We start from the raw sequence: 13,290 nt of genomic DNA, 5'->3' as shown, positions 1-13,290 counted from the left end.
GGATCTGCAGAGAGCGGATCAAGCCAGCAGTGCATTCCTAGACAACGACTTTCCATACTGGCCTATTAAAGGTCTAAGTGTCTTTGAGAGGGAGAGATTCATCTTGTCAAACGTATCAAGCGATAGCCTAAATTTAATACAACATCAGATGTGAGTGACAGTCTGTATGGGCTGCTCTTAGGAGGCTCTTCAAACACGGGAAAGAAGAAAAACAAAAAACACGCAGCTGGGATTACCCGAGAACATAAACTTACTCTCACGCAAAGGTCAGGCGGCTTATTTAAAAGGACATTTCCATGCAGGCTAAACCACCAATAGCAGGAAGGCAAGGTTTTACTGAGGACTCTGTATTGCTTATAATCAGATAACACGAGGACAGGGATTAGTGCAATATACACTCTACAGCGTGTTACACAGTGTGGCAGCACCACCTTGTGGAGATTTCTATGTATGACAGACTATTAAATTATTTATTTATTAACAGTTTCTTATATAGCGCACACATATTCCGCAGCGCTTTACAGAGAATATTTGAACATTCACATCAGTCCCTGCCCCAGTGGAGCTTACAATCTATATTCCCTACTACATGTACACGCACACACAGACGTTTTAGAGTTAGCTTGTTGGGAGCCAATTATCCTACCAGTATATTTTTGGATTGTGGGAGGAAAACCAGAGTCCCCGGGGGAAACACACACAAGCACGGGGAGAATATACAAACTCCACACAGGGTCACGGTGGGAATAGAACCTATGACCTCAGCACTGTGAGTCAGTAATGCTAACCGACCTTTTGACCGTCAAACTTTCCATTGTCGACCTAATACTTGTGCCAACTTTCAGACCCTGTCGACTAAGGCCTGTGGACAATCAGTGGTCGACCCGATGTCTGTAATTATCATGGGAGACTTTAATCTACCGGATGCGAACTGGGAGCTGCCTGTTGCAAGTTCCACCAGAAGTAGGGACATTCTGAATTCCTTGCAAGGAGCATCCCTCCAACAATTGGTGAGGGAGCCCACTCGTAAGGACGCAATATTAGACTTAATACTTACAAATGGTGACGGAATATCTGACATAAATGTGGGTGAAAATCTGGGATCCAGTGACCATCAAGCAGTATGGTTCAAAATAAAGACAGAAACCGACTCATAGCACACAAAAACAAAGGTGTTAGATTTTAGGAAGGCTGATTTTGTAGAGATGGGGAAACTCTGTAAGGGATTCTTTGGCAGAGAGGAGGAACTTGGGAGTGCAGGAGAAGTGAGAAAAATTAAAAAGTGCAATACTAAAAGCAACAGAAATTTGGGTCATAAGAGTTAGGAAAAACACAAGGAAAAGGAAGCCAGTGTGGTTTGCGAAAGAAGTAGCAAGTACAGGTTGAGTATCCGTTATCCAAATTATTCCGAAAACCATACATTCCAGAAAGTGAAAAAAAAAAATCTTTCTAAAAGCAATATTGGAGACATATGTAACCGGCACTAAATATGTGCAAGATAAATGATTGCTTGACATTTAAATTCAGTATCTGAGATAGTATTTTGGATAAGGGATATTCAACCTGTATTGTGAAAGCAAAAAAGCTCGCCTTTAGGAAATATAAGCAGACGCAGAATAATGAAGACAAAGAGGTGCATCTTGTTAAACAGAAGGAGGCTAAAGCCCCGTACACAAGGGGGACATATATTTTGCACAGTGTCTCCTTTTCGCCAGCGACCAGAGATGGTCGCTGATGAAAGGGAACCCCTGCCGGCGGTGCCGCAGAGGTAATCAGCTGGTCGCAGGAGCAAGCTCCCGCAACCAGCGATTAGAATGGGGCTGAAAACGGGAGCGCACACCCGGTGATTTATCGCTGGGGCACACTCCCATCACTGGCAATATGGTCGCCTGCGACCATATTTCCAGCGATTTCAGCCCCTATCGCCCCCGTGTGTACACAGCTTGAGAAGGTAATCAGATGTGCAAAAGTACAGGCTGAGGAGAAATTGACCCAATCAATGGGTACAAGGGGGGAAACATTTTTTTTTTTTTAGGTATATAAGTGAAAGGAGAAAAACAAAATGTGGAGTAATAAGACAAAAGACAGAGAGTGGAAGTCTTCTTGAGGGAGACAATGTAATAGCAGATCATATTAATAATTATTTCTGCTCAGCATTAGCCGCTAAAAAGAGAGGGGGAAGGGGCCACAGTTAAGTTGCAAATATATTCAGAAATGAGGGAGAAACAGAAAGTCCTCACAGAACTCTCAAAACTGAAAGGAGACTAAAAGAGCTTAAAAGGGGAGCTGGTAAAACATTAACAGAATTATTCGACCAGTCACTAGCTACTGGTGTAATCCCAGAGGACTGGAAAATAGTGAATGTAGTCCCACTGCACAAATGTGGAAGCAAGGAAGAGGTAAGCAACTACCGACCTGTAAGCCTTAGATCAGTAGTAGAGAAATGAATGGAAACACTCTTAAAACAAAGCTGTAGAATATCTCAAAACCATCAATTTACAGGATCCTAAACATCATGGGTTTACTGGGCAGAGATCATGTCAAACAAACCTTATTGACTTTTAACTGGGTGACTAAAGTAATAGATCAAGGGGCAGCTGTAGATGTAGCTTATCTAGATATTAGTAATGCTTTTGGCACTGTCCCACATCAGTCAACTCAGACTGTTAAAAAGCTTGGGATTGGATTCTAAGATAATTGAATGGATAAGATCTTGGTTGCAGGACAGAAAACAAAGAGTTGTAGTAAACAGAGTGCAGGGAAAGGAGGGAAAGGTTACAAGTGGAGTAACCCAGGGATTTGTACTTGGACCAGTGCTTTTTAATATCTTTATTGGTTGATATTGCAAATGGAATTGAGGATAAAATGTGCCTCTTTGAAGATGACACAAAGGTATGCAACAAGGTAGACACACCAGGAGGGGTAAAACAAATGATTGAGGATCTAGGTAAATTAGAGGAATGGTCAAGAGCATGGCAACTACAGTTTAATGCCCAAAAATGCAAAATCATGCACTTGGGTCTCAGAAATCCAAAGACTAAATATAGTATAAATGGCACTATAATGGAAACTACTGAGGAAGAGAGGGATCTAGGTGTCACTATTTCAGGGGATTTAAAGGCAGGTAGGCAATGTAACAAAGCAATGAAGAAGGCAAGTCAGATGCTTGTTTGCATAGGGAGAGGTATCAGCAGTAGAAAGAAAGTAGTAATAATGCCACTGTATAGGTCATTGGTACGACCTCACCTAGAGTATTGTGTTCAGTTCTGGAGGCCATATCTCCAGAATGATATAAATACATTAGAGACTGTACAAAGAAGGGCAACTAAAATGGTGCATGGCCTACATCACAAAACGTACCAGGAAAGACTAAAAGATCTTAATATGTATACTTTAGAGCAGAGAAGGGAAAGGAAAGGGGGGGCATGATAGAAACTTTATCAAGGGTTTATTAAGGTACAGGTGGGAGACATTTTTCACAGGAAGAGGAGCAACAGAACACGAGGACATGCACTGACACTAGAGGGAGGAAGATTCAGGGGAAATCTGAGGAAGAATTACTTCACAGGAAGGGTAGAGGGTAAATGGAATAGCCTCCCATCAGAGGTGGTAGAGGTAAATACAGTAGTATAATGTAAACATGCTTGGGATAGGCATATTGATATTATTACAAAGAAATACGGATCAAATATGGTTTGAGGTAACATATTAACAAAGGGGCAGACTAGATGGGCCAAGTGGTTCTCATCTGCCGTTCTATACCGCTGTAAGACAGTCACGTAGTAATAGCAGTTTCACAAGGTTTGTTGCATAGCCATATGACTAAACTTTTCTAATCACAAAGACCGGCAAACACATATGCGCACGACCCTGAAGTGCGCCACATGCTGGAGAGCTACTAGTACTGCTGGGAACAGCACTTCCTCCATACGTGGAGCACTACAACACTTTCCTCCGATTCTATCCATTTCTTTCCATGGAAGCATCAGGTATACTAGTGTCTCTATTGTGTTCATTGTCCCTGTGGCAGGGAAATTAGACTGTAAGCTCCAGTGACCCACAATCTACAGCACTGCTCCACGTGGGAGGCAGACACTGCAAGTGCAAATGTAGATTTAAAAAAAATCCATTGCGCCACGTCCGCATTAATGTGTGTGCAGTCATGATCTGAGCAAAAAGAGTGGGGCCCCGGCTCATTTTCTGCTCTGGGAATCAGGGCATTAAATAGAATATACTGTTGTAGACCAAATTCTATATACTAAGAGGCTGATGCTGCTCCGCACCTCTATATGGGGGGGGGATTCAAGTATTCTGCGCATCAGCAGTCACTAGGTGGACTTCGACAGAGCAATTCTGTTTGTGCGTGCACAGCTGCTGACATTAATGTTAGGGTAGCTAGTATACTATAGGCCAGCGGTGGCCAATCCGGTCCTCATGATCTACCAATGGTACACTTTTCCAAATCACCTAGCTGGTGCACAGTTGTAGCCATTACTAACTGTCACATTTCCTAGATCACCTAGCTGGTGCACAGGTGTAGTTATTACTTGATGTCACATTTTCATACATGCTGCATTCATTCTTCCTATATATCCACAGGCGACTAGATGGTAGATCTTGAGGAGAGGTTTGGCCTATAGATATGTAAAGTTACTGATCATGTGACCTTGCTCTGCGATTTGAGTTCACCAACCAGATCAGCGCAGCTCACTGTACGGAGTATTCTGTAGGAAGCCTGTTACACCGGCGCTCTGTTACCATCAGTTATTTATAAAACCACTTTACTATTTTGCACGCTACGTGTTTCGGACAATTGTGAAAGAAACCATACATATTAACTGTGTGGAGTTTATACATTTTCCCACAATCTGCTGTGAATGGCCAAATATTCTCTGTCAAGTGATGTGGATTATGTGTGCACTATATAAATAAATGGTAATCAATAAAAATAAAGCTTATCCACATCAGAAAACCAAATACAATTACAACTGCACCCCCTGGTGGTGATGGACGGCACTGCTCCCCATACGTATTCAGATACACAAACACTGACAAGCTGAAAGATCACATAACAGAGTGAAGAGGCTTATCCGTAGGATCTTAGGAAGACTGTTCAACGTATAATTTATCAGGCACTTACTGCTATGTACAATAAAACTAGCTGCTCCATGGTATAAATGTATCAAATCTAGGCTTTAGTAAGGTATTTGATGCGGTTCCAAATTGCAGACCGCTAAACAAACCCAAAAGTGTGAGACTGGATAAGAACCTGGTTGCAGGATAGAAAACAGATGTAGTAAATGGAGTGCATTCGCAGGAGGGAAAGGTTACCAGTGGTGTGCCCCAGGGATCTGTATTGGGACCAGTGCTCCTTAAGAACTTTATTGGGGACTTTGCAAATGGTATTGGAGGGTAAGTATGCCTTTCTGGAGATGACAGAAAGGTATGTGACAGCGTAGACACACCAGGAGGTGTAACACAAATCACTGATGATCTAAAGCAGCGGTGGCCAACCCGCGGCTCACGAGCCGCATGCGGCTCGCTACGCTGTAATGTGCGGCTCCCGTCCCATCTGCGAAGCAGGGTTTTGAATTCGGCTGCCAATTCAAAACGCCGCATCGGCAGCCAATAGGAAACGGCCGCGGTGAGCCAATCAGCGCTCGCCACGCCGTTTCCGCCCCCGGCGTCTGACATCAGACGCCAGCGGGAGGGCGAAAAGTCGTCTCCACGCCCGCGGAGCGCTCCTGAAGACGCGAGAAGCCGGCGGCGGGGAGAAGAGTTCCGGCGCCGCTGAAGAGGCCAGAAGACGCCGGGATCAAGACAGAAACGCTGTCGGTAGGGTTAATGTTAATGTTTTGGCCGCGGGACCTTATATAATAAGTGTCCCCCGGCTGTGACATTACCCTGCTGGCTGGTTTGGCCTGGGGCTGGTTCTTAAAATACGGGGGACCCCTAGTCATTTTGTCCCCCGTATTTTGGGAACCAGCCCCGGACCTGGAGCCTGGGGCTGGTTGTTAAAAATCGGGGAACCCCTATTTGTCGGGTTCCCTGATTTTTAATTACCGGCCCCGGCTCCGTCAGCCTGGTGCTGGTTACAGCTGTGGGGGGGACCCCACGCTGTTTTTTTTTTAAATATATATTTTTTTTCTATTTTTTTTACACTAAAGCCTGCACGGATCTGACTGATCCGTGCAGGCTTAAAGCAAATACGACAGGGAAAGAAAGGTATTTTCCTGTCGTATTTGCGTGAGTGTTTTACACCACTTAGCAGCCGTATTATCAGTACGGCTGCTTAGTAAATCAGGAACCACCATTCTTTTGAATGGTGATTTCTGTCGTATTCTATCGATGGTGTAGACATTCGTATTTGTAAATACAAATACGAATGTTCCATCTTTAGGAATACGAATTGTTGTATTTTCGGGATTGTAAATCCCGAAAATACAAATGTGTAAAAAATAGGTGTATTTCTGCCTACGAATACACCTATTTTTTACGAATCCATTTTGGTAAATTTCCCCAAATGTCCAGTTCTGTATAGGTCATTGGTACGGCCACATCTAGATACAATGTCCAGTTCTGTATAGGTCACTGGTACGGACTCATCTAGAAACAATGTCCAGCTCTGTATCGGTCATTGGTACGGCCACATCTAGATACAATGTCCAGTTCTGTATAGGTCACTGGTACGGCCTCATCTAGATACAATGTCCGGTTCTGTATAGGTCACTGGTACGGCCTCATCTAGATACAATGTCCAATTCTGTATAGGTCATTGGTACGGCCTCATCTAGATACAATGTCCAGTTCTGTATAGGTCATTGGTACGGCCTCATCTAGATACAATGTCCAGTTCTGTATAGGTCACTGGTGCGGCCACATCTAGATACAATGTCCAGTTCTGTATAGGTCATTGGTACGGCCTCATCTAGATACAATGTCCAGTTCTGTATAGGTCATTGGTACGGCCTCATCTAGATACAATGTCCAGTTCTGTATAGGTCATTGGTACGGCCTCATCTAGATACAATGTCCAGTTCTGTATAGGTCACTGGTGCGGCCACATCTAGATACAATGTCCAGTTCTGTATAGGTCATTGGTACGGCCACATCTAGATACAATGTCCAGTTCTGTATAGGTCATTGGTACGGCCTCATCTAGATACAATGTCCAGTTCTGTATAGGTCATTGGTACGGCCTCATCTAGATACAATGTCCAGTTCTGTATAGGTCATTGGTACGGCCTCATCTAGATACAATGTCCAGTTCTGTATAGGTCACTGGTGCGGCCACATCTAGATACAATGTCCAGTTCTGTATAGGTCATTGGTACGGCCTCATCTAGATACAATGTCCAGTTCTGTATTGGTCACTGGTGCAGCCTCATCTAGATACAATGTCCAGTTTGTATAGGTCATTGGTACGGCCACATCTAGATACAATGTCCAGTTCTGTATAGGTCATTGGTACGGCCTTATCTAGATACAATGTCCAGTTCTGTATAGGTCACTGGTGCGGCCACATCTAGATACAATGTCCAGTTCTGTGTAGGTCATTGGTACGGCCTCATCTAGATACAATGTCCAGTTCTGTATAGGTCATTGGTACGGCCACATCTAGATAAAATGTCCAGTTCTGTATAGGTCATTGGTACGGTCTCATCTAGATACAATGTCCAGTTCTGTATAGGTCATTGGTACGGCCTCATCTAGAGTACTGTTCCCAGTTCTGTATAGGTCACTGGTGCGGCCACATCTAGATACAATGTCCAGTTCTGTATAGGTCATTGGTACGGCCTCATCTAGATACAATGTCCAGTTCTGTATAGGTCACTGGTGCGGCCTCATCTAGATACAATGTCCAGTTCTGTATAGGTCATTGGTACGGCCACATCTAGATACAATGTCCAGTTCTGTATAGGTCACTGGTGCGGCCTCATCTAGATACAATGTCCAGTTCTGTATAGGTCATTGGTACGGCCTCATCTAGAGTACAGTGTCCAGTTCTGTATCGGTCATTGGTACGGCCACATCTAGATACAATGTCCAGTTCTGTATAGGTCACTGGTACGGCCTCATCTAGATACAATGTCCAGTTCTGTATAGGCCATTGGTACGGCCACATCTAGATACAATGTCCAGTTCTGTATAGGTCATTGGTACGGCCACATCTAGATACAATGTCCAGTTCTGTATAGCTTATTGGTACGGCCACATCTAGATACAATGTCCAGTTCTGTATAGGTCATTGGTACGGCCACATCTAGATACAATGTCCAGTTCTGTATCGGTCATTGGTACGGCCACATCTAGATACAATGTCCAGTTCTGTATAGGTCACTGGTACGGCCTCATCTAGATACAATGTCCAGTTCTGTATAGGCCATTGGTACGGCCACATCTAGATACAATGTCCAGTTCTGTATAGGTCATTGGTACGGCCACATCTAGATACAATGTCCAGTTCTGTATAGCTTATTGGTACGGCCACATCTAGATACAATGTCCAGTTCTGTATAGCTCATTGGTACGGCCACATCTAGATACAATGTCCAGTTCTGTATAGGTCACTGGTACGGCCACATCTAGATACAATATCCAGTTCTGTATAGGTCACTGGTGCGGCCACATCTAGATACAATGTCCAGTTCTGTATAGGTCATTGGTACGGCCTCATCTAGATACAATGTCCAGTTCTGTATAGGTCATTGGTACGGCCACATCTAGATACAATGTCCAGTTCTGTATAGGTCATTGGTACGGCCTCATCTAGATACAATGTCCAGTTCTGTATAGGTCATTGGTACGGCCACATCTAGATACAATGTCCAGTTCTGTATAGGTCACTGGTACGGCCTCATCTAGAGTACAGTGTCCAGTTCTGTATCGGTCATTGGTACGGCCTCATCTAGATACAATGTCCAGTTCTGTATAGGTCACTGGTACGGCCTCATCTAGAGTACAGTGTCCAGTTCTGTATAGGTCATTGGTATGGCCTCATCTAGATACTGTGCCCAATTCAGAGGTGGTAGAGGCTAATACAGAGGAGCAGTGTAAACATGCATGGGAAAGACATACAAATACCCTTACAAACAACTATGGATCAGTCGTTCTTAACTGCCGACACAGGTTCCGAGTTCTGCCTCTTTTAAGAACGATGTGTAATGATGTTTTTTTCTTGGGTCCCAGCACATTTTATGTACCAGACAATAACACTCAGACGTATGTATACCACATGTGGACAGAAAAAAAATGATCACAAAATTAAACATTTATTTGGGCCTATTCAGACCTGTACGCAGGGCTGCAAATTCACAGCCCTGCAGATTATCAAAATACTGCGTATGCGCAAGCCAGCCATGTGAAGAAAAGCCAGCTACAGCTAATCTTCGCAGACCATTCGCAGATGATTGACAGGCGGCCAGCGTTTGGAGGAGGGTCCCGCACATTTTTAGAATGGATCAGGGAAAATGCAGGAGTGACCCAGGCAGTTTCAGGGAAGGCGTGTGACGTCAGCACCAGCCCTGATTGGTGAGTAAATCCTAGGCTACTCAGCCCTCTGCACACAGTAATGGGGGGGGGGGGGAGTTTGCTCTGCAGGCTCGGCAGGTGCCAACGCTCGTTAACATGATAAGGCATAAACACTAGAAGGCATTGGCCTCAATATCGCTCAGAATCCTCTTTCTGAATGATATCGATGCCAATATCTTCTAGTGTGTATGGGCCTTTATTTTTGTAAAACAATGTCTTTTTTTTAATTATGAACTGAGTGCCATCATCTCGGTGAGTCTAAAATATAAGCTAAAAATTAAAGCGTCGCCTCCTATTGGTTATATTAATTCAAATAAGAAAAGTTGTGTAAAAAAAATCCTATGTAAAAAGGTAAATATTGCAGCGGACTATGATGAATACAATGTTTGTTTGCCAATTTTCACACCTATATTCACAAATTCACTTGGCACTCAAAGGGTTAAGTAAAATGCCAAAGGGGTACATAATTCTAGCCAATGTATCTAACCAAATATATCTAATCAAATAATGAACAACTAATTCCTGTGCATGTAATAAAAGTTCTGGGTTTTAGTAGTAACAATACTTTTCTTCTTCTAAAGAACTTCTTACAATATTTTACCTTTATCTTTCAGGAGATTCCAAACAAAGGGCCTTATTCTAGTTCACTCTTTCTGACAAAATCCTTCTTAGATGGACAAAACCATGTGCACTGCAGGTGGGGCAGATGTAACATATGCAGAGAGAATTAGATTTGGGTGAGTTATTTTGTTTCCATGCAGGGTAAATACTGGCTGCTTTATTTTTACACTGCAATATAGATCTCACTTTGAAGTAAAACCCCACCCACATCTAATTCTCTCTGCACAAGTCACATCTGCCCCACCTGCAGTGCACATGGTTTTGTCCATCTAAGAAGGATTTTGTCAGAAAGAGTGAACTAGAATAAGGCCAAAGTGAGAAAAGTATCTGGCTGGTATTCCTACACAATAAGAATACTGGATTCAATGGAGCTACAGCACTGTGCATTACAGTTAGTGATTACTGGTGACCAACGCCCGCTGCCACCAAATCTGACAGTGTTTAGCACTCAGATCTGCAATGTGCATTCTGATCAATCCCTTTAAATAGATCCATTTAATTGGGGGGGGGGTGTCAGGTCCGGCACACAAGGGGCACGTGGCAGCCATTATCTATAAATGCACAACAGCTGGGCAATAGAAAATACAACGCCGAGTGTTTCTCTCTATCATACACACATAAGCCATTAATCATTGCAGAGACCGGGCAGAAACATCACTATCACTAGAACGCCTCACAGCCAACAGAGTAGTTGCGGGGTCCAGAAAACTGAGGGGTAGATTCATTAAGCTCGGTGAAGTGATAGTGTTTTTGTCACCGGCCAACCAGCTCCTACCTTTCATTTTTTAAACCAAGCCTGTTACTTCACAGGTAGGAGCTGATTGGCCGGTGATAAAAGTACCAGCCACATTATCACTTCACCGACTTTAATAAATCTGCCCCTGAAATTCTACTTTACACTGATCCAGGTACACATAACGGAACGTCTCATTTTGCTGTTGCTTCAGTTGTACATATGGAAACGTCTATAGTAAATGACGGCAGAGGTTCTGATTCATGGAGATATAATGCGATCCATGGTTATAATTGATGTGAATAAGGGAGACGTGTGTAACGTCAGAACAGGAAAGTAGATTGTACAGAGGGGTGCGGTATATTAGGTAGACGATGAAACGTCCGACAAACAAAAAGGTCAACACATGTTGAAATGGAAATGGTTGACACATGAAGAGGTTGACCTTTTCACCACGTCAACTATATCGTGTGGATCTATCATACGAATACCTGTACAAATCCCACACTGCTGTCTGATTCCATATTAAACATATGGGATACACGCTAGTCCCAGCCCAGCCCCTGAGCCTGAGGAAGATCACACCTTGCCATACATATCTGTGAGGTGCGTGGTTATATGACGGTACTATGGGTAATAATCAGACCTTACCTGAGCAGCGAGAACACGCCGTAGGAGTTCCGCACCGCATTCTGCTCTACCTGCAGGTGGCTGTTCCGGCATGCCTCTGTATTACTCTGGGGGGACGACACGTGAAGAGAATTATTAACCGCGATAAATTACAAAGTCTCACAATAAACAAGGTATTCACGTGGAACATTACTGACAATGACTCTGAGGTGCTGACGTCATGTGTTCCCTGGGGCCTGCCATTATTTCTGGTGGGGCACCAGTAGTAGAAGGACAGGATGCAATTTGCCCTTTAAAAACAGCCTTTTTAGAACACATGATACAACACGCGTCACATCAACTGCAGGGTTCCACCAGATAGGGAATTTGGGATCAGTATTCAGTAGGCATGGTACAGTGCTTCAATCAGCACCAATTTAAAGTTGACAATGTATATATGAAGTCTATAATATTAGAACAATCAGCTGCAATGGGTCAGGCACATAAACACAGCGGAGTTGGACGTTTTGTGGACAGATCCGGTAGGCAGCCTATCAAACTGCTGGCAACAAGTGACATCACATTCATGAGGTGTGTTGGGTAACAGCAGACTGGGCTCAGTGTGTGGAGGTCACATGACCACTTCCTGCTGGGACCAGAACAATGCAGAGAACAGCAATGACCAGGTCCGCAGTGCACCGGTCCATCGGAGACCACAGGTTAATGTATAGTGACCCAAAGCCAATGCACAATCCCTGTACTCACCTTACTTTCAAATGAGGCTCCATAAAATCCATCATTTAGACCAAAAATGATTTCATTTGGGTTACACGCATGAATCTGCGGAGGAAAGGAAACAGCCCGATGTGACCAAGACAATTATGGAAGCAACAGATTTACTACAAGCTGGTAATATAGTTAATATATACATAATTAATCATTCTGGATTAAAGATAAAAAATGCTTTATTTCATGGAATCCTGCTAATATACTGTACATATGCTGTGATACTACAGGGGAGACTTGGGCCTACTGTATATGTGTATATATATATATATATATATATATATATATATATATATATATATATATATATATATATATATATATATATATATATATATATATATATATATATATATATATATATATATATATATATATATATATATATATATATATATGAAGTGGTGACTTATTGGCAGGCTGGAACTGAGAACTTACAGCAGCACTAAATCCCCTGTTGCTTCCTTGGGTATAATTTATTACCTATGTAAAAAATCATGTATTAAAAGTGTATTCTAATAGGATGTAGGTTTTCCTTGGTTGGAGATGGTGCGGTTAGTGGCCCTTATTCTGGTTCACTCGCAAAGGCAAATTCCTTCTCAAATGGACAAAACCATGTGCACTGCAGGTGGGGCAGATGTAACTTGTGCAGAGAGAACTAGATTTGGGTGGGGTTTTACTTCAAAGTGAGATCTATATTGCAGTGTAAAGATAAAGCAGCCAGTATTTTCCCTGCATAGAAACAAAATAACTCACCCAAATCTAATTCTCTCTGCCCAAGTTACATCTGCCCCACCTGCAGTGCACATGGTTTTGTCCATTTGAGAAGGAATTTGCTTTTGCGAGTGAACCAGAATAAGGGCCAGTGTGTATGAAGCATACGGCACCTGCAGAAATTTGGAAGCAGAGTTCTATTTTACAAACACCCCGCAATGAGGACAAGTCGCCGGCAGGGAGATAAAGAGATTGCTCGGAGTCATTGTGATACTGCTGGAACCACCCACTGAGGG

At 43.1% G+C, this 13,290-nt stretch overlaps 1 protein-coding gene across 1 annotated transcript in view; it reads right to left on the bottom strand.

Moving 5' to 3' along the window:
- The window catches only part of UVRAG (UV radiation resistance associated), a 66,967-nt gene that overhangs the window by 36,355 nt on the left and 17,322 nt on the right, over positions 1-13,290 (bottom strand). Inside the window, exons 5-6 of the mRNA XM_083170254.1 lie at positions 12,260-12,334; positions 11,537-11,622 (exon numbers count right to left, since the gene is read on the bottom strand). Of these exons, the coding sequence (XP_083026380.1) occupies positions 11,537-11,622; positions 12,260-12,334 (161 nt within the window). The remainder of the gene's footprint in view (positions 1-11,536; positions 11,623-12,259; positions 12,335-13,290) is intronic.

This window comes from Crinia signifera, chromosome 2 (genome assembly GCF_055691185.1).
Source record: "Crinia signifera chromosome 2, ASM5569118v1, whole genome shotgun sequence".
Classification (NCBI taxonomy): domain Eukaryota; kingdom Metazoa; phylum Chordata; class Amphibia; order Anura; family Myobatrachidae; genus Crinia; species Crinia signifera.
Note: the sequence above shows the minus strand (reverse complement) of the source record. Positions and strands in the feature narration are given on the sequence as shown.